The sequence below is a fragment of the Centruroides vittatus genome, unplaced genomic scaffold (assembly GCF_030686945.1).
Source record: "Centruroides vittatus isolate TY-2023 unplaced genomic scaffold, ASM3068694v2 contig_181, whole genome shotgun sequence".
NCBI classification, from domain to species: Eukaryota; Metazoa; Arthropoda; class Arachnida; order Scorpiones; family Buthidae; genus Centruroides; species Centruroides vittatus.
Genome location: NW_027121109.1, coordinates 757,633 through 783,653, shown reverse-complemented (window position 1 = coordinate 783,653; position 26,021 = coordinate 757,633). Strand labels below are relative to the sequence as shown.

The window sequence follows — 26,021 nt, the reverse complement described above, 5'->3', positions numbered from 1 at the left end:
AGAAAATGACAAAATTGTACATAAAATCTTAAATTCATATGATTTTACACATATTTTAATAAAGTTTCTGATAATAAAGGCTAATAAATACATTTCTAACACACCGGTTTAATACATGCTGAGTTGATCAGCCAATTTCAAATATAGACAAAATTTGTTTTTAATACAATAATAGTGTCCTCATATTATTTATCCTTACACTATATTATCACTTTCTTGTAAATTGTCCCCTATACTACTACTACTTTGTAGTCTCATGACCCCATAAAGATAATCAGCAATAGCATCCCTCTTATTATTTGCTGCATTAGTTGAATGTTGGCTTGGGTGAGGCTGGAAAGGAATGAAGTATTTATCCTCATCTGGACTAACATCACTTTGTAGAATACAAAGATTATGTAAAACACAAGCAGTAAGAATAATTTTAGTTAAGTATTGCTTGTTTCTTACAAACAAAAATTTTAGTCGACGAAAGCGTCAAAACAGATCACCATATGCTTGTTCTATTACTATGCGAGATGAACTTAGTCTTTTATTAAAATATTTCTGTTTGGAATTCAGATGTCCATTGTCCTTGTAAGGAACCATCAAATATCTCTAGTGGGTATGCTGAGTCCCCAAGTAAATGGCAGTTCTCTGGGAGTGGGAGAGTTTTATTTGATAACCCAATTCCTACATCACTATTTCGCCACACCCTTGCATCATGTGCAGATCCTGGCCAGCCAGCATAAACTGCAGTAAACATTTTGTCACTTCTGCAGATCCCTTGAAGTATGACTGCAGTGCACTGCTTCCTGCTGTAATATTCTTGCTTTTCATGATGACAAACTGTTACTTGTATTAATGTCCCATCAACACATCCAAAGACATTTGGAAAGCTGTTTCTGCCCCTTAATGATGAAAAGTTTTTTACCACTTCTTGGGCATCCTTATCAACTGGCCATTTAATGAAAATTTCTTTTAAATTACAAACCCCTTTACAAAACACCATGAACAGCCTGTGAGCATGTCCTTTATCTAGTCCAAAACGGTCACCTACTCCTCTGAAGGATTCCTGATTTCCTAAAATCCATAAGGACAATAGGACAACCTTTTCTTTTTTTACCTCTATAACGGATGACCGTCTAATTATTTTCGTTTCTTTTAAATTCAGAATCTGGCAAAGGTATTCGATGCTTTCACGCTGAAGTCTGAAGTGACCTTTAAAATCCAGATCACTGTATCGAGGAATTTCCTCATAATAGTTTTGTATCCTGGCTTTTTTCCGCGGTTGCACCACAACAGAACTTGCCATTCCAGCAATTACTTCGTCGTCATGTTCATGCTTCCTAAACAAGACATTGTATTGCAAAAATGAATTTCTTTTAAAATTTTTCGAATTAAATAATTTGCTAAACATTCCAACAATTGCACTGAGAGCTGCCATTTTGGAACTGTAGCGCTGCCCCATGTGCGTTGTTAAAAGACCATCAGCAGCAATCGCAGCGCTCTTGCAGCCTAAGCGGCAGCGCTGCGGAGCGGTGCTGAATTTAACAATGACCCGTATGTCAACTTATCCAGTGGTGACAAGTTAAACGGTGTCGAGTAAACCGGAGTTTTTTAACATTAATGCCTATGTAAGTCGGCCAGGACCACAGAAAACTGACTACTTAACCAATGGTATTGAATTATCCAGGTGTCGACTTATGCGGACTCGACTGTAAATAAGTTTTGTTTGTCCTGTAGTAGATTAGTAGTAGTGTAATATTATTGTTTTCTTTTACTGATTGTGGCTGATTTTTTCAAGAAAAAGGTCATCGTCCTATGTGTGGCTCGCCTAAAATTTTAAAATTCTTAATTTGCTCCACATAGACTAAAGGTTGGGCACCGCTGCCATAAAGTCTAAAGAAGGTTTTTGAACTACATTTAAAACTTACTTAGAAGCTGCAACTATACCATACAATGTTGATCCCATTGTTACACGGTAGTCAACGTTTGCCCATTTCAATTATCACCTTGCGAAACTGGCTGTTACGTATTTAGGTATTCCAGCAACCTCAATACCTGTAGAACGTCTTTTTTCAAAAGTTGGAAATATTATTACAAAGAAACGATATGCATTGCATCCAAAAAGAGTTGAGAAACTTGCTATTATGAGTAGCTTTGAGTTTAATGATATACTTTCTTTTTCATTATAGTTTGTTTTCTAATATTGTGTAAATTTGCAATTACAAATTAATAAATGTTTTATAAAAATGCGAAACCTATGAGTGGTCTTTTTGTTAACGAGTATTATTAAAATAATAGTGTTTTACTAACTTAATAAACACTGTTGTTATTAAGGGTGTGGTAATCGATTGATAATCGATTATCATATTCTAATCGATTTCTGTAATCGATTTTCATTTTTTAGGTAATTGCCCAGCACTACTATATGCCACCTAAAACATAAATATAAACAAAGTTTAAGCAAACACACGAAAAACATATACCAGAACTGGGTAAGACTGTAGTTACGAATGGCAAGTCGCCACCCACTCATTGAGCTTGAATCTTACCTTTAAATACGTACTTAAAGCTAAATCAATAAATTAACATGCTTATGAATGAACGAGAAATCGACAAAGCATTTACCTTAAAGCACCTTAAACTGAAGAAGCGGGTGTAATATCATCAAATTCGGCAGAAAAATACGCAAAATGGAGTCCTTACACGCTAAAATTAACCTTCTTTACTTCTTACGAACAACTTCCAAAACACGCGCGCTTCCCACCGCCATCGTTAAAACATAGTGTTGCCAACTCGTAAGAAATTCAGAAAATTAGATTTTAAAATTTCGGAAAATTTTAATAATTTGAAAGATTTGCAAAAACTTTTTAAAAATAGAATTAATATAAATTATATAATAAAATGTTTGTCATAATTACTTGCCATATTCGATAATCGTCTAACGTTCGACAAAATGACGTCAGATCGTTGCACGTTAGAACTTAAATCCAACTTTACGATGGATTCATCAACTAGAATAAAACTTATTAATTTGAGAACTTTATTTCTCCGTTATATAATTTATTATATTCATTACATCTGTCATTACGCGCTTTATCTGTTTAGCGATTTCTGGGTACAGAAATACAGCTTGCATGAGATTGAGGGCCGGTTGGTCGAGTAGTCAAGGTAGTAGCCTACTGCTCTGGAAAACCCTGGTTCGAATCCAGACGGGTCGATAAATCCCCAGGAATTATTCCCCGTCCGGATATGTCGGACCCCGTCTCTCACCACTCTGCCGCTCCATTGTGGGCCTGGCCGAACTCGTAATGGGCTGGCTAAAAGAGGCCCTCTTAGTGCCCACAGGGCGGAAAGAGTTAGAATTAAGAATTGTGCTTGCGTGAGTTTCAGTAAATACCCAATTATACAAATTAGTAAATTGTGTAATAGAAAATTTATACGTCATTGTAATATGCAGAGACAGTAGCTGCTAATCCTGTAACATATAATAAAGCATTTCTAGGGAAACCCAATAAAGAATATTGTTCGTGGATCCTTAATGAAAAATATTTGATTGCTCAGTTGCTGCAACAGAACTTTCTACTCTCACAAGTCAGTAGATATTATAGTGTAGAAATTGTGGCAATAGTTTTGGAGAGGATTTGAATTACGATCAGCGTATTTTAATGTATAAACATATTCATTGTTATACTAAATATGTGTGAATTACGAAATGAAATATCGATTTCGCTAAAACTAGTAATAAAAATGACTGGCGCCCAGTTAACGGAAATGTACCCAAATTTGCAAACTAATCTCACTACTCTTTACTATTTCGCTTAGTTTTCCACTTACAGAAGGCACTTCGTTAAGTTTTAATGGCTTAAGAGATACACTTTACCTTTCTACACTGTGCGCTGGTGGTCGCAGGTTCGCGCCTTACGAACAGACGAGCGTGGTTTCGTGGGTACGAACAGACTGGAGCGCCTCTCCAACGGGCCGGTAAGTGGACTTTTCCGGTCTTCTTCACGAATCTAACACGTAGGAGTCTTCCGGAAGGCATCTCTACTCAGAAAATCGTTTACCTCATCAAACCAACCAACCTTATTAATACAGTTCATCATGAAAAAATTCAAATTTAAACAGTAACTGACCAAAATGGCGACAAGATCATGGATCCGAACGGAACGTAACATTTATTAATGGTAACACAATATCTCGATTGCGCTTGCGCGTAACATTTTGAGTTTCAATTGCTTAAGTTTCCATCCCGTTAACGTAACGGTTTTTCTTATTCGATAATCGATTGGCAGCCAATCGGATCGTTTCGTTCGTTCAGAATCGCATCGGTACATTTTAATGTAATTTCGTATATTTTATATTTGACTTTTAAAACAAATATACAAAATACGAAATTACATTAAAGTCACATCTTCCGAAATTTGGAAAAACGGCAACCCAACGTAATCAAGCATTGTTGCCAGATGAAGTTACATGTCTTGTGGCAACACTTCTTTGTATATGCAATTTGGGCGCGTTTTTTTATGCGGCGAAAATGTAGCGAAATGACGTCACGAGCAGCGTTGGCCATTTACAAACGGGTTTTAGAGGATTAGCTGTAAAGCGCTTCTCGAGCGCTGCATAAAAAAACGCGCCCTTTGAATTCGATTTTAATAAAATTATTTAGAAAATTTAATGATTTTTAAGTAGCTTTTCAGAAATAAAAACTTGAAAATGAAATAATATTTTTCTTTTGTTATAATCATATTAATCATTAATAATAACTGAAATTTTAAGCTTAACAAATTATGTAAATTATAAGTTTCATATACAGGCCATGCTAGTGGAAGCGTGGTAAGTTTTCATGACCACGTCGGAAGGCCGAAATAAACGTCAGACTATAGTTCTGGAAGACCCAGGATCGAATTCGGGTGGGTCTAAAAACTGCAAAAGTTTTTTCGAAAAGTGATCTGTCAGGATATATGTCAGGCTCTGTTTTTTACCATTCAGCTGCCTCATTATAGGCCTGGCAGAATGTATATTGCATTTGATTAAAATGACCTTCTTAATGCCCACAGGGCGAAAGAGTAAAAAAACATTTTCATTACAGAATGGATCTCCTCGTTTTATTAAGCAGAGAGAAAGAAAAACATAGGAAGGACTTTATGAATGGTAATAGGCCTATACTTAATTAATCCAATTAATGATCGAGTTGCTAAAATAGTAAACTGCGATATTGCCGAATTGTGCACTCAAGTCAGAATGGAAGAGAAATAGAGATTCGTATATGGGTGTGACAGACACAGAGACAAACGGTTACAAACTAAATCGTTTCGACTTATTTATATTAAAAAGTTTACAGAAACTAGCGCTCTTGGTGTTCTCTGCAGGAGAAGAGAAAATCTGTTGAATCTTCTGTTCTATTTTTAGAAAAGAGTCCTAGGAGAAGGATCTGTTTAAGAGAGAAAGATCCTTCCGTTGTTTTAGGGGGATGATGTTGTTGACGGACCAGAGACAATGGCGTAGTGAGGGGGGTGCAAGGGGGTGTATCATGCTCCGGGCGCCCCTCTGCGAGTGGCGCCCAAATGGTCTCCAAGACAAACTATATGTATTTCTGGAAGGGGGAGGGGAGCGCCAATAAAGTGTCGTGCTCCGGGCGCCAGTTACGTTCGCTACACCACTGACCAGAGATGAGATAATATCAATCCGAACAGAGAGAGTCGGGGTAAAATTGAGAATGCAGCCAAGTAAGGTTCGGAACTGAGAAATTGAAGAGAGAAACTCTCTTGTCATTGAAATTCGGGATTTTTATTATTTTCAGTCCCTGATCGTCCATTACGATTGGTCGCTTTTTGTCTTTCTCACTTTCTAAGTGGTTCACTCGTTACTAAGTGTAAGATCTTAACTTACATCGCGGATGAGGCAAAATCGGCATTTAATTCGATCGCAAACGGAGAAAATTGATCTTGTGACTTACATTGTGTGGTTTTCTTTTGTCGTGTTTTTGAAAAAAGTTTTTATTTTCATTATTATTAATGTTTCCTTTATAGAAAGAAAAACTATATTTTAAGTACTAACGAATTTATTGGGGTTCCGACACAGTTCCTGATCCTCGCAAAACTACTTACTACAGGAATCGAGTTCATGTCAAATAATAGTAATAAAACAGATCACCTTGTACTCTAGCAGTTTATTTCATAAATCATAACGTTTTCGGCCTAATGCAATAGGCCTTCCTCGGTGAATTTCGAATTCGACAGAAATAATTTAAAAAGTAAGCGGTGTTCTAAAGGGAACACTCACAGAGAAAAAATTATTTAATTAAATTAAATTAACTATTAACAATTATAAATAAAAATAACAATATTAAACTATCTTCTTACCGAATTACTGAAATAAATCACACGCAATCAAGAATTTTTAAACTCCAGTAACACAAATTTTAGTGAAAACGAACGTTTTCGACTGTACGCACGGTCTGCATCAGGTTTTTTAACCAGAAAAATTACAAAATAGAATGCCTAGAACGAATTCCAAAATAGAATGTTTATTTGAAAAATTTTTTTTAAAAATTTGGAACAGCGCGAAACTTATTATGTAAAAATAACAATAAAATATAATAAAGATTAATATAAAGAAAAATAATTAGAGGACCAAGTCCAGGTTACATTTCTTATAAGGACTTCCATGCAAGATGTCCGCATCCCTATGGTTGGTAGTAAATAATTTCTGGTTGGCTTTAAAAAGTTTCCAACATTTCTAAAAACCCAATTGTGTTAGGGTTTTTAGCTGGTGTAATGATTCTGGCCGCATCCCACTTTATTCGTATATCTCGTTCGGCGGCATAAGCCGCTAAGGCGATAGAATTGCAATGCTTTCTTTCTGTAAATTTATGGTGTGTTCCTTGATTCTTTTTCCAAGGTACAGTACGTCTGGTAGCTCCAACATATGTTAGATACTTGTCAAAGTTAGTTAGTTACGGCAACACAACACTTGGGCGATCTGCCTAGGAGGGATGCCTTCCGGGAGGTCTTTTAAAGGAAACTGGCCCCTATTTAGGCGTCGCAGACGTGGAGAAAACCCGAAAAACTCCACGTGGCCATCCCGTCCAAGTGAGGCGCAAACCCACGACCGAACTCCTACTGTTCAGGGTACGAAGACCGCTCGGTCACTGGTGGACACGATACTTGTCAAAACGCTAGGTCTTCAATTGGAATCGTGTAAACTCCATAAGAGCTATTGTGGCTGCTAGGGTCCTTGTCGTTACGTATGATTTTAAAGACTGTCGGATTACGGTTATGTACAGTACAGTACAATGTTTACATTGCTCATACCAGCTAGTTTTTTGTGTATTCGTCCTAACATGGGAAAATAATGTAACGCAATTCTCCTAGATGTCGTTTGGGAAGACGCAGCACTTGTGTTTTTAAAGCACAAGTTTACAAAGGATTCCGGACGTTGGGCTACCTATGGGAACACCTTTTCCCTGCACATAAATAGTGTTATTAAAAGAGAAAAAAGAAATTGTAACATAGCATATGGGCCAGTTCCTGAATGTGTTTGCGATATTTGTAGGCATGTTCCACGTTGGCTAGTAGAAAGTTCCTAAGAGCGCAGAAACACGGCGATAGTTTAATAGACGGGTAGAGAGACTGGAAGTCCATTATTATCATCTACAGTACTCATCATCCACTAATTTTGGCAACGTTAGCCAAACAATATAGAAAATTAGTCCCGAAACTCTGCAAGACCAGACCAAAATGCAGGGCCAAAATGGACTTCCTTAATTAGAAAAGAATTTGGAAAATTGTACAATTTAATTAATTAATTTATTTATTTTATTTACAGTAGGAAATATCTATGACAGTAGTTATCCTCAAATTAGCAATAACTTGAAAAAAATACATTTTTTATTTTTGGGCTAAAAATGCGAAGGCGTAATTATAACTACTGTAAAGCGCCACCCGACGTCCATTTTCACAACTATCGCTATTTCAACGGTTATGTAAATTCAAAATGGCCGACAACAACTTACCGAGTCGACACGAGAAAAGTTTAGGCTTATTAACAACAAAGTTTGTGTCACTACTGCAGGAAGCTAAAGACGGAGTTTTAGATCTGAAAGTGGTAAGAGGGACGAACTAAAACGAACGGGAAAGCCGAAAGACTAAGAAAAAGCCAGCGAGGCGTCCAATCGCCTTTTAAAATTTCCGCTCAAACGCGTCGAGTGGATGCGACGAGTCGCTGACTTTAAACGCGATTTTTTGGACGCGATTAACGTTGTAAAGCGATCGCGATGAATTTCTAAGCGAGTCCGGATCGCGATATTTACGTTTCGCGATGTGTGAGGGGATTGGATTGATTACGTATCGAAGGGGGGCGTGAACTTTCACCTTGCAATGCGCCGTTTGCTAGTGTGACAGTGCGGCGATTTCCGCTTGTAAATTATGCCTTTTTCTGCTAAATTTCAATGTTGTACCTTAAATCAATGGCTTAATCTATATAAACACCGGCGTTTGAGTGATTCACACTGGAAAAAACTCCGTCTGTCACCCACACGTTCAGGTTCTCCTGTTCGAGGGTGCAATTACATCTCTGAATGAGACGTTTGGGATCTTATCAGAGCTGTGGAGCATATCTATAGGAACAAAAAAGTCAAAGGAACCATACCTCTACAAGCAATCCTTCACCAGATACACCCCCAAAATCGGGTCACACGAGATCATGCGTTGTGTCTTTCTGCCAAGACTATCCTGCTTAACTATTTAGCCCACGCAACTATGCTGGCTTTGAGTAGTCTGCTCGACTGTTTGTGGAGTACTGGATGTTATATAGTTTCAGGGGAGTGTGGGGAATGACCCCACCTGGGTGCTTTGGTGCTTGCTATCTCTTGCACGACTACATTCAGAGTCGAGGGGAACGGTAACGAGTCTTGACGATTGTGGAACATGGAGAACAGGCAGTATACTGAACGTGTTAAAAACTGACCTTTGGAGGTGAATATTTTGTAAAGGGTTGCATATAAGGGTATGATTCCGTTGACTTTTCTGCTCGCACAAGGGGTGTCAAAAAACCCATAATTCGGAGCTTGAATCTTACTGAGAAAATTTGATGGAACAGTACTTCTATGTGCAAGATACATACTCTCAAAATCGGCCTACTTCTCGGACGCATGTAATCGAGACTTCCATCGGTCTGACTATTTAGCCCAGTGTTTCTCAACCTCTAATGAATCGTTGCCCCCTTCAATAAAACTGTTACATAGTATCGCCCCCTTCAATAAAACCATTATGTAGTATTGCTCCCTTCACTTCGAAGAAAAATTTTGTCAATTGGCTAATCAGGACCCCTGAATAATATAATTCCTGCCACATGACAGAAAAGGGTTAAAAGTGGAAGGAAGAAGGATTATAGGAATGCTATTTGTTTAATTATTGTACGATATAATGAATAAAATATCTAATTATTCTTAATATAATGTTTTATTATATCGCCCCAGAAAATTGTTTTTTACCCCCCAAAATATAAATTGTTACTAATCGCCCCCAACATGGAAAAATTGCCTACCTGGGGGTGATATCGCCCCCGTTGAGAAATGCTGATTTTGCCCGTGTGACTATGTTGGCTTTGAGCAGCCTGGTTGGCTATTTTTGGAGTACTGATATATAGTTTTAGGGGGTGTGGGGCTCGCCTAATCTGTGCGAGCAATTATTCGTACCTTGGTGCACGACTACATGTGGAGCATAGATCAAAGTTTGTCACGGCAAGCCTTGACTGATGCGGAGCACAAAGAATAGGTAAAAAGTATTTTCAGTCAATAGAAGTTAATGCATTTATTATTTGTTATAGTTACTGGTCGCTTTATGATGCCAGTGGCATGCAAATGTAATGTCCGTAAGCAAGGTGGCAACCAAAACTGTTGTCATTGGAGGCAAATATCTTACGAAGAGTTGCATGTAGAGATATGCTTTGTTGGACTTTTTTGCTTCTATCAATATGGTCTACAGCTCTGTTAAGGACTAAAGAGTGTCATTCAGATCTGCAATTTTACCTGTTTAGGAATACCTTTCTTAAGCATTATATTTTAACATAAGTAACATTTGACATGTTCAAATACTTTAATTCCGTCTGCACAGATCTTTGCCAAGACACTGAACCAGACACTCCACTACCTCACAATTTTGGCAGTAGTAAAAGTAAAATTATTACAACTTTTGTTTGGATTCACAAACACAAGTCGTGTTACCATTTCAACACTTTGCGATATTCCATCTTTATTTAGTTGATACAAGTTATTTTTGTTTGTTTATGTTTGTTAACTAATTTACGGAGTTGTCCCCAGTCGGTGCCGTAATAGCTGTCGATGGTTATGTCTTTGGCTTATATATACTGGAAGAGGAGATCGGATCGAAGGTCCGGGTAGCGTAATTGGCAACGCGACCGCACGGTAAGCGGGAGTTGCGGGTTCAAGTCCCGCTTCGAGCCGATTCTTTTCTTCCAGTTTAATCTAAATTTATTTATAATCTTTAATCATTTATAGCCTGATTATTTATGGCAGTTGATGAGGTAATTGTTATGTTAATTATTATTCAAGAACGTGATAACGTACAAACATTTGTAAACTGTTTGAGTTTCACATTTACCCATTACAGTTTATCACTGCATGCACCTCGTGTTGCGAGGAATACATCCCACCCATATTCGAACTTTTCCTACATTTGCTATGGCACACTGTCGTCACTCCTTCGTCAGCAGTCACAGATCTATGACTTCTACAAATTACTCCTGTTGCAATTATTATTGGGTTTTGAAGGATATAAAAATAAGATGTACCCATTGTGTACAGCCATGGTGGTCTGAAGAACACGGGTGATCTGTAAAGCCACTTTAAGTGTTCCCCAAAAGAATCAAATATACAATTAAAAGCTGTTGCAAAAGAAAAATTAATACAATGTAAAATAATTTTTGTATGGGAATGTAATCAGCAAATGCCAATGTTGTCATCTACTAGATTGAGTGCACTTGATTTCAAAAAGGTTTGCAACTCCTGCTTTAAAGTTGATGTACAGGGTGGACCAAAAAGAATATACGTATTTCAAACTGATATATTTAATAAACTGTAAGACATACAACTATGGAACTTGGGACACATATTTATGAAACTCTCTAGTTTACATTACAGGTGTTCAATATGTCCTCCACCAGCGACACGAACAATATCACACCGATACTCAAATTCCTGCCATACTCGACTAAGCATGTCCGGTGTCACTGATGTAATGGCAGTACGGATCCGGTTCTTCAACTCATCGAGGTTCTGTGGTAGTGGAGGAACATAGACGGTGTCCTTGATGAAACCCCACAGGAAGAAATCACACAGCGTCAAATCCGGTGACCGTGAGGCCAGCTGAAAAGTGCTAAATCGTCAGCTCCTTGACGTCCAATCCAACGGTTCGGAAGAGTTTCATTCAGAAACTGACGAACTTCACGATTCCAGTGAGGGGGTGCCCCGTCTTGTTGAAAAATGAGGTTGTCCTTGTTCAGCCTCGGAAACAACCAGTTTTGCAACATATGAAGATACTGCGGACCGTTAACCGTGTTTCCATCAAAGAAAAAAGGGCCGTAAACAGATGAGCAGGATATAGCACAAAACACATTCACTTTAGGTGAATCTCGACAATGTTCGATTGGCGCATGTGGGTTCTGTAGGCCCCAAATTCTAACATTCTGTTTGTTCACCTTCCCACTAAGGTGAAAACATGCTTCATCACTGAACACGATCCGTTCTGAGAAATTGTTATCGTTGTCAATAACATCCTGAATCTGGCCAGTAAATTCCACACGTTTATGTTTGTCATCATTATTCAGAGCCTGTAACAGCTGTAACTTGTACGGCTTCATAACTAACCTGCGTCTCAAAACACGCCAAACTGTTGTTTTAGGCAGCTGCAATTCCCGACTGACACGACATGTTGATTTTGAAGGGCTACGTTGGTAAGCAGCTTGAATCCGTGCTACATTTTCTTCAGATACACGAGGGCGGCCAGGACTCTTTCCTTTACATACATAACCTGTGTCAACAAACTGACAGTACCATCTGCGAATGTTCCATCCATTTGGAGGATCAATTTGGTACCTCAACCGGAAACGTCTTTGCACTGTAATCACGGAATTACACTTCGCAAGCTCAAGAATACAAAAGCTTTTGTGCTGTGGTGTAGCCATTTTACAACAACTGTGAATACGTCATTGTAACCAAGCACAACTGACATCTGGTGGACATGGACACAAACTAGACAATGCACTCGTTCCTCCGATACTCGCAGCACACCGCTACTATCGATAGTTTACTAAATATATCAGTTTGAAATACGTATATTCTTTTTGGTCCACCTTGTATTGTAAGTGTTCGTGGAAAAAAATGTCAAAGTTTAGTGTTCCCCACCTTCAAAACGATTGAGAACCACTGGTGTACAGTACACACTTCTATTCTTAATTTCTGTAGTATGATATAAACAAAAAAAAAATCTGTTGGGGGGCAGACAACTGTCCCATACAAAAATATTGGAAGGATATGACTCCTCTATCCTATATGGATGTATGCCTATGCATTATGTTTGCTCATAAACATGTTTGTGTACTTTTATGATGATTTATGCATTGTTAAATTTAAATTTTTGTGTATTTTTTAACTTTTATTAATTTATTTAAACAGTTTTTGCAATTAATTAGATTATTTCTGTCAGGAACTAGGTTTATTATCTTGTCTAGAACTCTAATTTATCATGGGTGGTAGAGGTTTGGACATAGCACCTCATCCCTCATTTTGCTTGTTAGAATAAACTGTGGTTTCTCATAGAGCTAAATGTACTGATATAAATCTATATATCTTTACTCTTATTCTTTGCAGTCTATGTTTATTTTTTTATGCAAACAAAAGAAATGCAAGAAAGAAAATCAAGCAAAAGAAGGTCATGTGTACACTCCTTTTTTCCCTTTCCACTTTTACATTCCCACACAAGTGGGAAGGAAAAATCTGATGAATTTTACATCCAAATTTCACTCCTTTCCATCACTCTTAATTTCCTTCCTTTTTGTTTATGGTCTCTCTGTGTGTTTTGCAGCTTCTTGAGCCATTTTCTTCTCATTCAACAGATTTCCAGCATGCTCTGTTGTCGTCATTGAGTAGAAGAGAGGCTGCCAAACTACTTCATGTATCTCAAGTTGGAAAAGGAGAGAAAGTTCAACAGATAGAACTTTTGAGGACAACGGAAACTGGCGCATTTCTCATGTAATGTGCAAGAACTGTTTTCTTCTTCTGCATAAACTGCATTGCGAGTGCAAATTCCAATCCCAAAAGTTTTTCTCTCTTTTCAAGTCTGCATAAACACAACCTAATAGTACTAATGTTTATATAATGATTTAAATAAGGATTTTTTTAAATATATATATTGTGTATAAAATTTTTGAAGAATAACCTGTAAATTAATGACAGAATTACTACCACAGTGCAGTTGCAATTTATAAAGGAGTTGAGTTCCTGAACACAAACTAAAGATTCGTGCAAATTAAGGCTAATTATCCTATTGAAAGATACAGATATCTCTGAATGAGGCATTTGGGACCTTACCATAACCAAAGATTATTCTCTTAGGAGTAAAATGTCAAGGGAATCGATGGTCTATGAGAGACCCTTCACAGGACAGTGGTGTAGTATATATTGTATGTAGGTATACTCCATAAGTAGTCAGTGCAGTAGTGTTGCTTCAGCTTTAATAAATGGAAAACAGTTTATTTTTAGTATTTTTTGAAAAATAGTTTTGGATTTTACACTTTTTAAATTTTTCTCCCTTTTGAGGGTTTATAAAATTACAGATAGGCCGATTTTGGAGGATTATATTCCAACAATTGTGAATGGACATAAAGCAGTACGGAGTAATATTTTTATTTAAGTAAGTCGGGTATTTTGTTTTATTAAGCGTCGATTTGGCTACAGCTTTTCAGGAATGATTATTCAAATAATTACAATTTAAAACTTTAGATTGTAATATTTTTTAAATCATTAAAATGACATCATATTTATTGTATGTCACGAAGCACCCTGTACGCTAGAAGAGGGTTTACAGTTGCTGTGGCACGGATAGTAAGGTTGTACTGTTTTGAGGATACCACAATCTACTCGAGTTTTTTTTTTTTGGTGTGATGGAGAACAATCTTCTTACCAATAATTCCATAGAATATTATTGTTTTATGCTCTCACATTCCATCCTTAATCATTTCATTTAATAATGTATTCCTTATTGTCAAAGCTAAAGTGTAATTTAAACACTGCAAGACTGGAATAAAGTATGTCATAAAAGTGCAATTTTTTGGAAGATAACTCGAATAACCATAGTGCACGGTGAATGTAACGTGAAGTGCAATGCAATATTCTGTCAGAGAAACCTGCCCTTTACACACACAGATTAATGTGGATGGGAAACACTTCGATCACGTGAGAGCACACGTCAATTTAAATGCAGAATAAATAAGTATCATGCCAAAGAATATCACAAATGTTTGCTAGATATAGCATAACTGGATCGTAAATAATTTGTAAACCATTTATAAATCGTAAATAATTTATAAATGGTTTTGAACTACTACTACTTTATTTGTGGAAATGAGGTTGGAAATTTCCATAGTTGTGTAGTTATAATTGTAGGAGCTTCTAACAATGATTAAATAATTTTAGAAAGCTGAAAGATCACGTGATCTGACAAAATACACAATGTAATATAGCATCACATACACTAGAGCAGGTTATTTGTCAAATACAGTACTCTTGTCATAAACTATTTTGGGATTCTTCTTAGATATTATTTGATAAAAAGCATACAAATCATGAGCCAAAAGCAACAAGTATTGAAGAATCATCCATCATCCATAGATTATGCCAGTGAGGATTTCCTGGCTTTTTTTTTTTTTTTTTTTTATTAAACTGCAATATTTTTGCACATCTTACATTATATATTTAATACCGTAGGTGGGGCTTGCGTTAAAATATGAATATCCAATATCTTGCTAAGTTTTAATATATTTTAACTTAAAATAGGATGCAATAGATAAACACTCGGCCATTTTGGTAATAATATAAAAATTTATCTCTGTAATATACCGACTTAAAGTTTTATCCTGTTCGGTTGTCGCATTGTTTCCCAGGCAGCTGGATGCAAGAGCAATTTCTTTACTGTTGTTATATATATATATTTTCGTGTTTTGTAAAGAATTTATCAGATCTCTAAAATGGATTTTTGATTATTTGGAAAAGTTCTCTTGATGCCAAAGACACCAAATAATATGCCAAAATTTTTGATTGATGCGTGAGAAAATTTCGCAATTTTTGAACATACACTTAGAAAAGGTTGTTTACTCTTGACTTATCTGTACTACTGCTACAGACGACGTAAAAATTGTAATAGTAAAAAGTTTTTCAGTCCAGTTCCTGGACTGCGGAGATCCCTGGTGTGTTCCAAGAGTATGTCACCTTTACTTAATATATCCTTCTAAGCAGAGCCAGAAACCTCTTTTAGTAATTAAATAAAGGATGTAAAATAAAATGCATATTAAAGTTAGTTTAAATTGAACAAATTGCATTTTTGTGATGAAATTTGTATACACATTACAACTTAAATGGTATTATTCTATGTTTTCAGAAACTTTGTGTAACTTAATTTAGTGTGTTTGTTTTCAGGCAGCAGATACGCTAGCCGTGAGGCAGAAGAGGAGGATATATGACATCACTAATGTGCTAGAAGGCATCGGACTGATCGAGAAGAAATCTAAAAACAGCATTCAATGGAAGTAAGTTTTTGCTGACGGTTATTCCGGCGTCAAAATAATCTCCCATCTCTGAATTGGTGACTTTGAATTTTGTGTGTAGAGGTGCTGGACCGGGATGCAACACCAGAGAGATATCGGATCGGCTGATAGCACTGAAGGACGAGCTGGACCTGCTCGACCAGAAAGAGAAAGAGATCGACCTGCATCGTTCTTGGGTGCAGCAGAGCATACGAAACATTACCGAAGAACCGATAAATCACCAGCTGGCGTACGTCAGTCACGAAGACATCTGTAAGTGTTTTCTTGGAGACACTCTGCTCGCCATTCAGGCTCCTCCTGGCACCCAGCTGGAAGTTCCCATGCCGGAGAAGGTAAAATAAAAATACGAAATGACAAATTGGTGGTTATTTTTTGTATCTGATTCTCAATGTTTATTGTAGGTTACGGGTTCCACAAAACGGTTTCTCATCCATCTGAAGTCCTGTTCGGGACCCATAAACGTGTTACTGGTAAATAAGGAAAATGAACTAGCTTCTCCCGTTGTTGTACAGGTAAGTGTGTGAAGATAACTGCTTCGGTCCATTGTCTAGTGATCATTTATTTGTTTTCTCAATGCACTGGTTTGATATAATTGGCATACATTTATTTTAAAAGGTTCCTCCTAAAGAAATAATTGAAAAACAACAAAATAACAGTGATTCAATAGAAGATGCCCAAGACAAATCTGTGGAATCCGGAGACGATCCAAAATCCAAGAATTCCACGTCCGTTCGCACATACAGCAGGCAGACGCGTCAAGGGTCTTCTAACAAATCTGCTCAGAAGATCATCGAGGTGATTGTTTGGAGATTTGGATTTTCTGGAACTCGCTCTGTTTCGATTGTGTTTAAAATCAAATTTTCTTTGTCAGACAAAAGAAGCCAGTCCTCCCAGAAGAATGTCAACACGTCAGTCTCCCAGGAAGAACAGTCAGCCTTCCACCATTCAGTCCAAAAGCATCCCAAAGTTGGAATCTACCGAGACCATTCAGACGCCTACGACACCCGGTGAGTTCGTAAATTGTACAGTTCTATGTAGCAGAAGAAAGATACTAAGCTAAACTTATACAGGGCATTAAAGGAAAGCATTTGGAATTTGTACGGTAGATGGCACATACAGATTAAAAAAAATCCTTAGTAAACAGGGTTGAAAACTGCCATTTCTGTGTTGTGAGTGCGTGCTACCTACCATATAAATACCAGATGATTTTTTAACACCCCGTATATTTGTTTTTTTTTCCCCCTTCAGGGACGGTGGTGCAACCGGAAATTCTTAAAGATTTGAACGACGAAATGCTCTTCGAGTCGATGAAAGGTAAATGTTAGAATTTGTAAGATGATGTGATTTAATGATAGACGTGTCGGTCACATCGTGCTATTTAATATGGTGTAAATTTCTAAATTCTGATAAATAATTATGCAGCTTTTGGAATGCATTCTTGTCGTGACCGCAAGTATAGAAGTTGTATAATTGAGTCCAGTTGTGTATTAACAATGCCATTTAATGACGGCACTTAAAAATTAACAAGAGATTCGTTATGCTAATATATGAAAAATATAAAACTGCCAAGTAGAATTTTGCACTTTATACTATGAATAAGTGGAGGCGAGTGAGAAAATTTTCCACCGAACATGCTTCGTGTCTAAATTTAAAAACAAGACCAACCCCAATAACCGAAATTTTAATTTTGCCATACACTTGTCTTCAACGACTTAAATTTACAAATGGCTCGGCATACTTTGGTCAAGGAGTCGAACCGCACGGAGTTGTCGACGGGCCTCGTTCCAATAAATCACACGACACGATTCAATATTTCAACGACTACGATCTCTGCTCATTGGTCGACTATAGAATAACAAGAAATTTGTCACTTGACACTAGGTTTTTTTGCTTGCTCACCTGCAGTTTGCAGCATTAGCCTTAGAGAGAATTTATATGAATTTGAGAGGTAAAATTACATTCAGTTACAAAGTCTCCAAGATGTATACGGAGGCATTATGTTACCTAAATTTTCAGAGGGCGGAAACTTCCTCGGCAGGTTGACCCCGGCCCCAAAGATTTGAACTTACAAATGCTGCAACGCAAAAATTTAAAAATTTAATGGTTTTTCTTGAATATCTCTGAAAAGCTTTTGTCGATTTTCATCAATTAAAAACTATGCAGTACAACTACATAAGGACTATATCAGATTTTTACATGCAGGTTTATTATATAAAACAACAAAACAAGAGTCGTTCGAACGTTTGCATTCCCCTAGTGCACAGGTGGCTCTTGGCTGTATTTGGAATGGCCCGTGTGGTGATGGAGTGAAAAATCAACTAAGGAAAGAAATGATACAAATTCCTTAAAATTAACCTCCCTCTATTTGTCAATCCATTTTGGAGAGTGAAATAGGGAAATAGAAACCGAAAATGCAATTGGATATTGAAGACATTAAAAATCACTCGAGACTTATAACAAAATTTTGAGAGTTACGTGAATCGTCGACTTCCCCTGATTTGAAAGCCTTCTGGAAATTTATTCCTAAAATTGACTGCCCAGAAATCTCAATCTTGTCCTATATTTTGTGCGTAGATTCAGTTCCGCCTATATTTGTGAGCAGATGTTTTCGGCAACGAGCTTTGTTAAAAATAAGTACCGATCTGTATTGACAGACGTTAGTGTGGGCAATCTGCTTCTGTTATCAACCTCAAAAATCACTCCTAATATTGAGAAACTGTTAACTGAAAAGCAAGTTTGGAAACCGCATAGAATTCAAACTTAAAATCCGCTAGATGTTTTTTTAATTATAATTGCAAGTTTTTTGTTCTTTCAATAAAAAATGTTTTTAAATCCATCTAATATCATACTTCAATATTTTTATTACCCTTGTTTACTTCTGATGTTATTTAATTTATCTTTAACTACTAATTTAAACTGGATGTAGGGTAGTAGGACAGTGGTCTACCAAAAAATTCGTCCTTATTTATAGACACACCTGTAAAAAAGATTGGCTATTCTTACCCTAGTGAAATGTGTGCACAAAGTATTAAACCTTGCAGACATGTGGGTTGGACATTGTTCTCTCGGACATTATATTTTTCAGTCTACAGCAGGCTCTGCTAGGGTTGCAGAACTTTAAACGGTTCTTGTTTCGCATAGTAAACCAGCACGTAAAAATCTGTAAAACAATAATTGATGTAGTCTTTATATAGTCTTTATATCACTTAGTTTTTGTTTGATCAAAATCGACAAAGAATTTTCCGAGTTATCCTGGAAAAACTGCAGAAAGTTTTTGAATTTTCACACTGCAAAAGTAACACAAAAGATTTGGAACAAGAGACACCTTAAATATTCAGAAGCATGGCAAATACTCAAGACCAGAGACCGACCAGGAAGGACAAGCAATAAACTCTAGAGAATCGAGTAAAGTTTCGGTGGCATGGAGAGCGGGCATAACCTGAATATTTTAGTATGAAAATAGGGACGAACAGTTAAAGAATTAGGCATGGTTGTGTTACTGTTTTAGTTATTTATGTATCATTTATATGTACAGTAGAGTATCGATTATCCGACTTAATTGGGGAGTGGGGTTGGTCGGATAACCGAAAAGTATGAAAAAATACATTATTAGTATAGTGTATTAGGCCTGGTTTAAATACTAGCCTCCCTTTCGTGGTCGAGCCAGTGCTTCCAGCTAAAACATGCAAAAATTTAACAAAAACAATATTAAAGTAGCCAAGACATAACCAAATATTGTAGCGCCATCACTAGCGGACATTTGAATTTGCCGACTAGAACGCGGTCGGTTAACCGGGGTTCGGATAATCGACGCTCTACTGTATTTGTATGAGTAACCTGTATATATTGTATTTTTATTTACGGGCTTGCACATCTATGAAAAGTTGAAACGTTTAAAATCATTCTATAACAAACTTCGTTTTATAGAAATCAGAATCATCTGATTTTTATTCCCGAAGGTCGTTCAAATGGCCGAAAACGTTTGAAAAGCTAATAAAAAGCTGCATTTTAAAAGGGTTTTTTGTCGAGATTTGGCCGGTACTTGTTATTTTTCATTATTTTCACAAATTTCAGAAATAGTGGAATATTTCACCTGCTTGTTATGTGCAGTGCACGAATGCTAAAAGACCATTAGTTAAGACATGCTCGAGCCACTTTTGGACCAATGGCAACGGATTTGGCATTCTGCAATGTTGCAGTCACATTTGTGTTCATTCTGCGGAATCGCCATACTTCGTTGCCCCAGATGTTCAGTTGCCGTTGCTCTCATCACAGCCAGTCTGCTGCAAGACCCACGATTCCTAGTATATTTACCTCACAATATATGGTTAATGCTGGAATATCTAGAAGCAGAGATACAAAGTAAGGTAGATAGATAAGACAGATAGCGTGACCAGTTGATTAAAAATCACAACTATAAGAGATTCCCAGATCTCACTCTTATGCTTCGTTGTACCTTAATGAATTTAGTCATTTATTATACAGATAAAGTTAAGGTAATATTACGTTGGCATGCAAGCTTCTACGAAGTAAATATGAACTGCTGGTTTGTTGCCTTTTGGCGACCATTTGACCAGTTTGTCAGGGCTCGAAAATATCTCAACTTTTGTTGTACTTCTATTTGTTCGACCGATCGACCTTTTACGACCATTTTGAAAATTTTCGACCAATTATGTTCCAAGCTTGTGTCACGTAGTAGGAAGCAAATGAAATTTTGCTTTGATTATTGTTTCATTTGTCCATATGACAGTGTGAACCTAGTTTAATACACATTTGATACTTTCAAAAAATAAATGTGTGTTGTGGTTAAATGCTTGACAAATTCATATTAAAATGTAAGTTAAATGATAAAAGGTGTACAGCATAAGAAAGGCAAGTATTCAATTATGGGTTTGCCTCGGATAATCGGGTTTATACCGTAATCAAATTATTTCAATTCCGGTGGAAACCGGACAATCCAAGGATTATATGATAAAAATTTAAGTTAATAACCTGCCATGCTGGGATTGAATCCATGCAGTTGGAAAATATCTGTACAATACATCGAAGACTCGGACATGCAGTTCCCGTTTTCAAGGAATTTGTGGACAGCATCGCAAAATTATAGATAAATTTGTTAGAAGAGAAACTCTATTACTGAAGTTTCCATTGCTTTCGGCAAAACAATTCAGAAAGTACAAATCTTTTGCTTCGGTTTACTCTAAGAGTCCGATTATAACCGGCAGTGAATGTCTACGTGATAAGGACCTACTGCCAGGAAGGATTGTGATTTGAATCCAAGCCATACCTTTGGTAATTTAATGCCAGTTCTACTATTAAAATGTTATTTTTTATTCCTTACGGTCTGCCGGATGCAGTCTAACTGTATAGTTTAAACCAAAGCACTATATGATTTGTTGTTAGTAACTTACAGAATTCAAACATGAAACAAGTAGCAATAAATACCTTTGCACTGCACAAATTTTCTAGAGATTATACAGGGTGGCCCTGTATAACTGTATACTGTGACATTATCTTAAGCAATACAACATAAAAAATTTAAAAACAAAAATTATGCTAAACATTGAATTTGTTTTGTTCTTCTTTTGGTGTACAACTTTCATCCTTGGAATGAATGCATTATGGGCAGCGCAAACGAAATCTGTTGGAATCTCATCCCATTCTTTTCAGAATGGGCTGCTAAGTTCTCGATGCTGCAGACTTTGGTGTATATCCCCAATTATGGTATTCTAGTGGGTTAAGATTAATGGCAATATTTGCTCATCTTGCATGCATCATCTAACACCATCCTGTTCACATAGGTAAGGTTTGTACCAATCGTAACAATTGTGACAGTTTTGTTGGGGCACCCATTAAACTATCTGTGGCAAGTCCACTGTTTTGGATCAGTATGATGTGAAGTATTGACACCGTTTTTATTTGTTTTATTCTGTACTTTTAGTGTTTGTAAGTAATTTCGTACTAAATTTCCCTTTTAGATTTTGACGAAAACTTCATCGACGAACTGATGTCGACAGAAAGTGAGTATTATTGCCTTATACAATTTCGGGGGCATGAATTTTAGTTTCTAAAAATAGTTGCTTGTCTTTGAAGTGTTTTCTCCTCTGCTGAGGCTGAGCCCGCCTCCGACGGATCGAGACTACTGTTTCAATCTCGACGACAGCGAGGGAGTCTGCGACCTGTTCGACGTGCCCATGATACAGTTATGAAATCCACAATGGGGACCGTCTGTTAATATGTGGGAGATTTTATGGCAAGCACGGAATTCTTTGGAACGGGACAGAGAATGTTACTTTGGAAATTAGAATCTACCTCCGAACGAGATGCTAGTTTGCAGCTGTTAACTGGAAAAGAAAAATTCTTCAGAAAAATGAAAATTAATTTTTTTTTATTAGTTTTGAGTTCTCTTTTGTATGATTGTTACATTTTTATTTTGTAAATTTAAATTATAATCGACGAACTTTGTTCCCGTGATACTGTACATTTTGTATTATACAATTCATCCGTTGAATCGACTTGTAATCCGCATCATTGTACATTTCTCGTTAAAATAAAAAGGAATAAAATTTTATTGGGTGTGCCGTAAATGAAGAGTGCTACTAACAAGAATATTTTTCTTTTTATTTAGATTTAAAGTAGAAATATTCACACTTTTACAAAGGGGAATACTGTTTAAGTGTCGAATTCCTGTGTACTGTACATTCAGAAAGCACAAAGGCACTTTTTCTAAATATTGTTATTACTCGGTTCTATACGGGTGAGATCGTCTACCACGTCGACGACGATAAAGGAACTCTCGACGAACCAAAATTTGTGCAGTTCCAAAGTCGGCGCGGATCCCTTTTCAATGACTAGTCGCAAACAAAAAAAGAAATTGTCCACGTGACGCGACATGACCGGTGCACGGATGCTGAAAGACGAAAAATAGTGGTGCGCTCTTGGAATGGTTCCGTTTTATAAAAATAACGATTCTGTAATTACACGACCGACGACACGTGGATTTCAAAAATTAATTACAAAAAGTATGCAAACGTCGATAAATAAAAATTCCTAAGCGGTGCGTCACGGTGTTTTGTTTCTTATCACAATTCGTCATTTAAAAATAAATTAGTTTGGTTCCGTATCTTTGTGCAAGAAGTCTCGATAAAATAAAAATCACGCGGCGAGAGAATTTATAGCCAGAATGATCGAACGTGTAATTCGGCAGCCGCGGGCCCTTTAAGAGTTTTAACCCAGGCGTCTCCACGTCGTTTCTAATTTGACTATGTTCGGTCCGAGATGATTGCTAGAGCAGTCTGTCACAAGGGGAGATAAACTTGGAAATGGACCTTAGACCGACGAACAAAGCAGCTCTGTATCTCTCTCGATCGCTATCTGAGATCTCTGAGATACCTTTTGAGATTGTCTAATGTGGCTTTGTGGATTTTGTTCCTCTTTTCTAACCACTTCTTCTTCTCAATTAGTTTCTAAATTAAACAAAAATCTTTTGCTAAGAACATACGACGTGTTTATATTAATAACGCAAGTGTCTTACCAGCATGCAACTTCTCTTTTTCTCCAACTTTGCGCTCAGCCACCTGTTTTCAATTTTCAAGGAACGACACTTCTCCGTAAGAATTTCCCTCTCTAAATTCCTTTCTGTATATTTAGTAATAAACATAAATTGTTTTTCGTAATCACTTGCAGATATACGAGAGAAAAAAACCCACCGACCTGTGACGTAATGTCTGTACGATTCCATCACCATTTCAATGCCTGGCCATTGGTAACCGACGACAGAAGTATGTGGTGTCTTGTTCGTGTCGTGGCCAGTCCCCATTTTGTGTTTTTCTCCAACTGTAAATGCAAATGCATTAGGAATTAAGTTTACCTACATGAGAATAAGATTCTGAAACACACCTTCTTTTCTGCAAGCATCTGATGGATAATCGAGAGATTTTTCAGGCAGTGTTTCATTTGTTTTTAACTTCTGTTTCTTATGTTTTGGGATCCACAGCTTCGAATAACGGTGCCTTTTCGAACACCTTGACAATGGAGACTGCTTTACAGATCCATTTATGGAATGATTTCTGCTAGTGAGGGCCGAACACGACGTGTCTTTTCCTGCAAATTTACATTACTCCTCGTTAGTGATCGCTAATTGTACGTGCCAATTTAAAATCTGCAATTTCGAATCACTTACCCGATCTTCTAAAGTAATCTTTGTACAGGTGAGCGGAATGAACTAGTGGGACTACTCCAAGAGTACTTTCGTTATATACATTAGGATATCTGTCTGCATCGAAAGGATAACTTTTCAAACCGTTTTGCACAACCACTTTGTCTGAAGGCATTTTCTCCGACTTTTGTACTCCGTGCGTGATGGCTACATCTGAAAGATAAAGTTTTAAATGCGAAAACTACATTTTTGTATGGTTTGCATTGACGCAAAACAAATAATAGCGAGGTTGAGGCCAAAGTTTTAAATGCGAAAACGCGTACGTCGGACATTAAGTGCCGCTTTCCTGTAAGCCTAGAAGTTTTGGAAATGTCGAGCATGATTCCACTGACTTTCCAAACACCATTGTCAAACTTCTAGGCTTACAGAATGGTGGTGCTGAACATCTAATGGTCGTGTTTTCACGATGAAAATGTTGGCTGCAACCTTGCTATTAATTAGTCACATAAACCTCAAACTACACAGCTCTACCACAACTACTTGGCTATAGTCACAACTAGAGTTGTGACTATGGCTGTGTGTAGATGTAAGCAAATTCTCTGTGCATGACAATAGTTCTTTTTCTTGTGTTTTGATAGTGTCAATAGAAGTTTGAATTTTGTCACAGGCATTTCTGGCCTTTGACAATGAATGATTTTTGCTTGTAGACTACAGAACTTCAAATATTTCTCACTGGCATCTGCATAATTTTACTTACAGGGGGAACCCAGGAGGTTGTTGTAACCAATTTTGACAAAATTTTGTGGATGTGAAGTATTTACTCGTACCTAAATGCTAGCAAAGATGTGGGATCCACTAATCAGGCATTCTCGAGAAAATCACAAAGTTTTTCTAAAACTATTAATACCTATGCAGAAATCTCATTTGTGTGGTCATGGCATGGCTTGATTAGTTAAGGTGTTTGTGAAGAGTGTTATCTGCAGGTTTGAATCCTCAGTGAGAAATGTTAAAGACTAAATTATATAAGTGTAAAAAAATTATGTTATGCACAATTTTTACATGTTTCTGCTACCTTCACAAATAAATGTATGTGTTGGTTTCTTTAGATTGTTTGTGTTGTGTTCGCTTAGCTGAAAGGAGTGGACCTAAACTTTTGCAACACACCTTAGTATAAGCAGCAATAGCGAGATTGCAGCCGAAGTTTTCATCATGAAAATGTGAACGTCGGTTGTTCATCGCCGCCATCCTGTAAGCCTATAAGTTTGACAATGGCATTTGGAACGTCAGTGGAATTATGCTCGACATTCCAAGCCCCATTGCCAAACTTCTAGGCTTATGGGATGGCGGTGCTGAACATCTGATGTTCACACTTTTGCAATGAAAACTTCGGCCACAACCTCTCTAATATCTTCTATAAAAATTTGTTTGGCATTCTTAATGGTTTATTTATACTGTCCATCATTGGGGTCACTGGAAAAAGAACAGAGAGAATCCTAGCTGTCAACTTTAGTCACTTCCCTTTATACCCACCCGATGAACTCCAGTGACATCGAACCATCCAGGCAGAAAGCATAATCTTCTTTGTCTAGTTTTCATTCCTGGATTAACCCTATCTACCTACTAATATATACAGCATATAATATACAATAGTTTTTGCTGGAAAGAGTACAGATGGTGTTGAATTGTTTATTATAATATCTTCCTATCCTTATATATGAAATATATTATACATATCAATACAATATTACAAGAACTTACATTATATTAAACAATACAAAATAAAAAAAAACTTTTCAATGAGTAAAAACTGTACATAAATTTAATAACAGTAAGATAAATTTTGTTTTACATTTATAATCTCATGCGGAACTCACACTTCATGCAAAGCATGAATGGCATGATTAGTAGGTATTAATAGTTCTATAAAATCTTTAATTGTGATTTTCTCAAGAATGCCTGAATACTTTAGTCTTGTAGCTTTGGTAGAGTTAAAGTATGAGTAAATACTACACACCCACAAAATTTTATTGAAATT

At 36.9% G+C, this 26,021-nt stretch overlaps 3 protein-coding genes across 6 annotated transcripts in view; 1 reads left to right on the top strand and 2 right to left on the bottom strand.

Moving 5' to 3' along the window:
• Positions 1–535: 535 nt before the first annotated feature.
• On the bottom strand, positions 536–1,450 carry LOC136969816 (uncharacterized). The gene has a single exon (XM_067264091.1). The coding sequence runs from the start codon at positions 1,448–1,450 to the stop codon at positions 536–538; it is 915 nt and encodes a 304-aa protein (XP_067120192.1).
• A 6,489-nt stretch (positions 1,451–7,939) lies between these two features.
• Positions 7,940–22,399, top strand: LOC136969811 (transcription factor E2F5-like). Its single transcript, XM_067264087.1, has 9 exons — positions 7,940–8,094; positions 15,701–15,810; positions 15,890–16,160; positions 16,230–16,340; positions 16,444–16,623; positions 16,700–16,835; positions 17,077–17,142; positions 21,807–21,848; positions 21,922–22,399. The coding sequence occupies exons 1-9, from the start codon at positions 7,984–7,986 to the stop codon at positions 22,035–22,037; spliced, it is 1,143 nt and encodes a 380-aa protein (XP_067120188.1). The 5' UTR covers positions 7,940–7,983; the 3' UTR covers positions 22,038–22,399.
• A 36-nt stretch (positions 22,400–22,435) lies between these two features.
• LOC136969805 (genetic suppressor element 1-like) overlaps positions 22,436–26,021 on the bottom strand; it is a 42,515-nt gene continuing 38,929 nt past the window's right edge. For all 4 annotated transcript variants that reach the window (XM_067264072.1, XM_067264074.1, XM_067264073.1 and 1 more), the window contains exons 12-16: positions 24,011–24,199; positions 23,728–23,931; positions 23,542–23,664; positions 23,363–23,466; positions 22,436–23,294 (exon numbers count right to left, since the gene is read on the bottom strand). In XM_067264072.1, the coding sequence (XP_067120173.1) occupies positions 23,199–23,294; positions 23,363–23,466; positions 23,542–23,664; positions 23,728–23,931; positions 24,011–24,199 (716 nt within the window). In that variant the 3' untranslated portion in view covers positions 22,436–23,198. The remainder of the gene's footprint in view (positions 23,295–23,362; positions 23,467–23,541; positions 23,665–23,727; positions 23,932–24,010; positions 24,200–26,021) is intronic.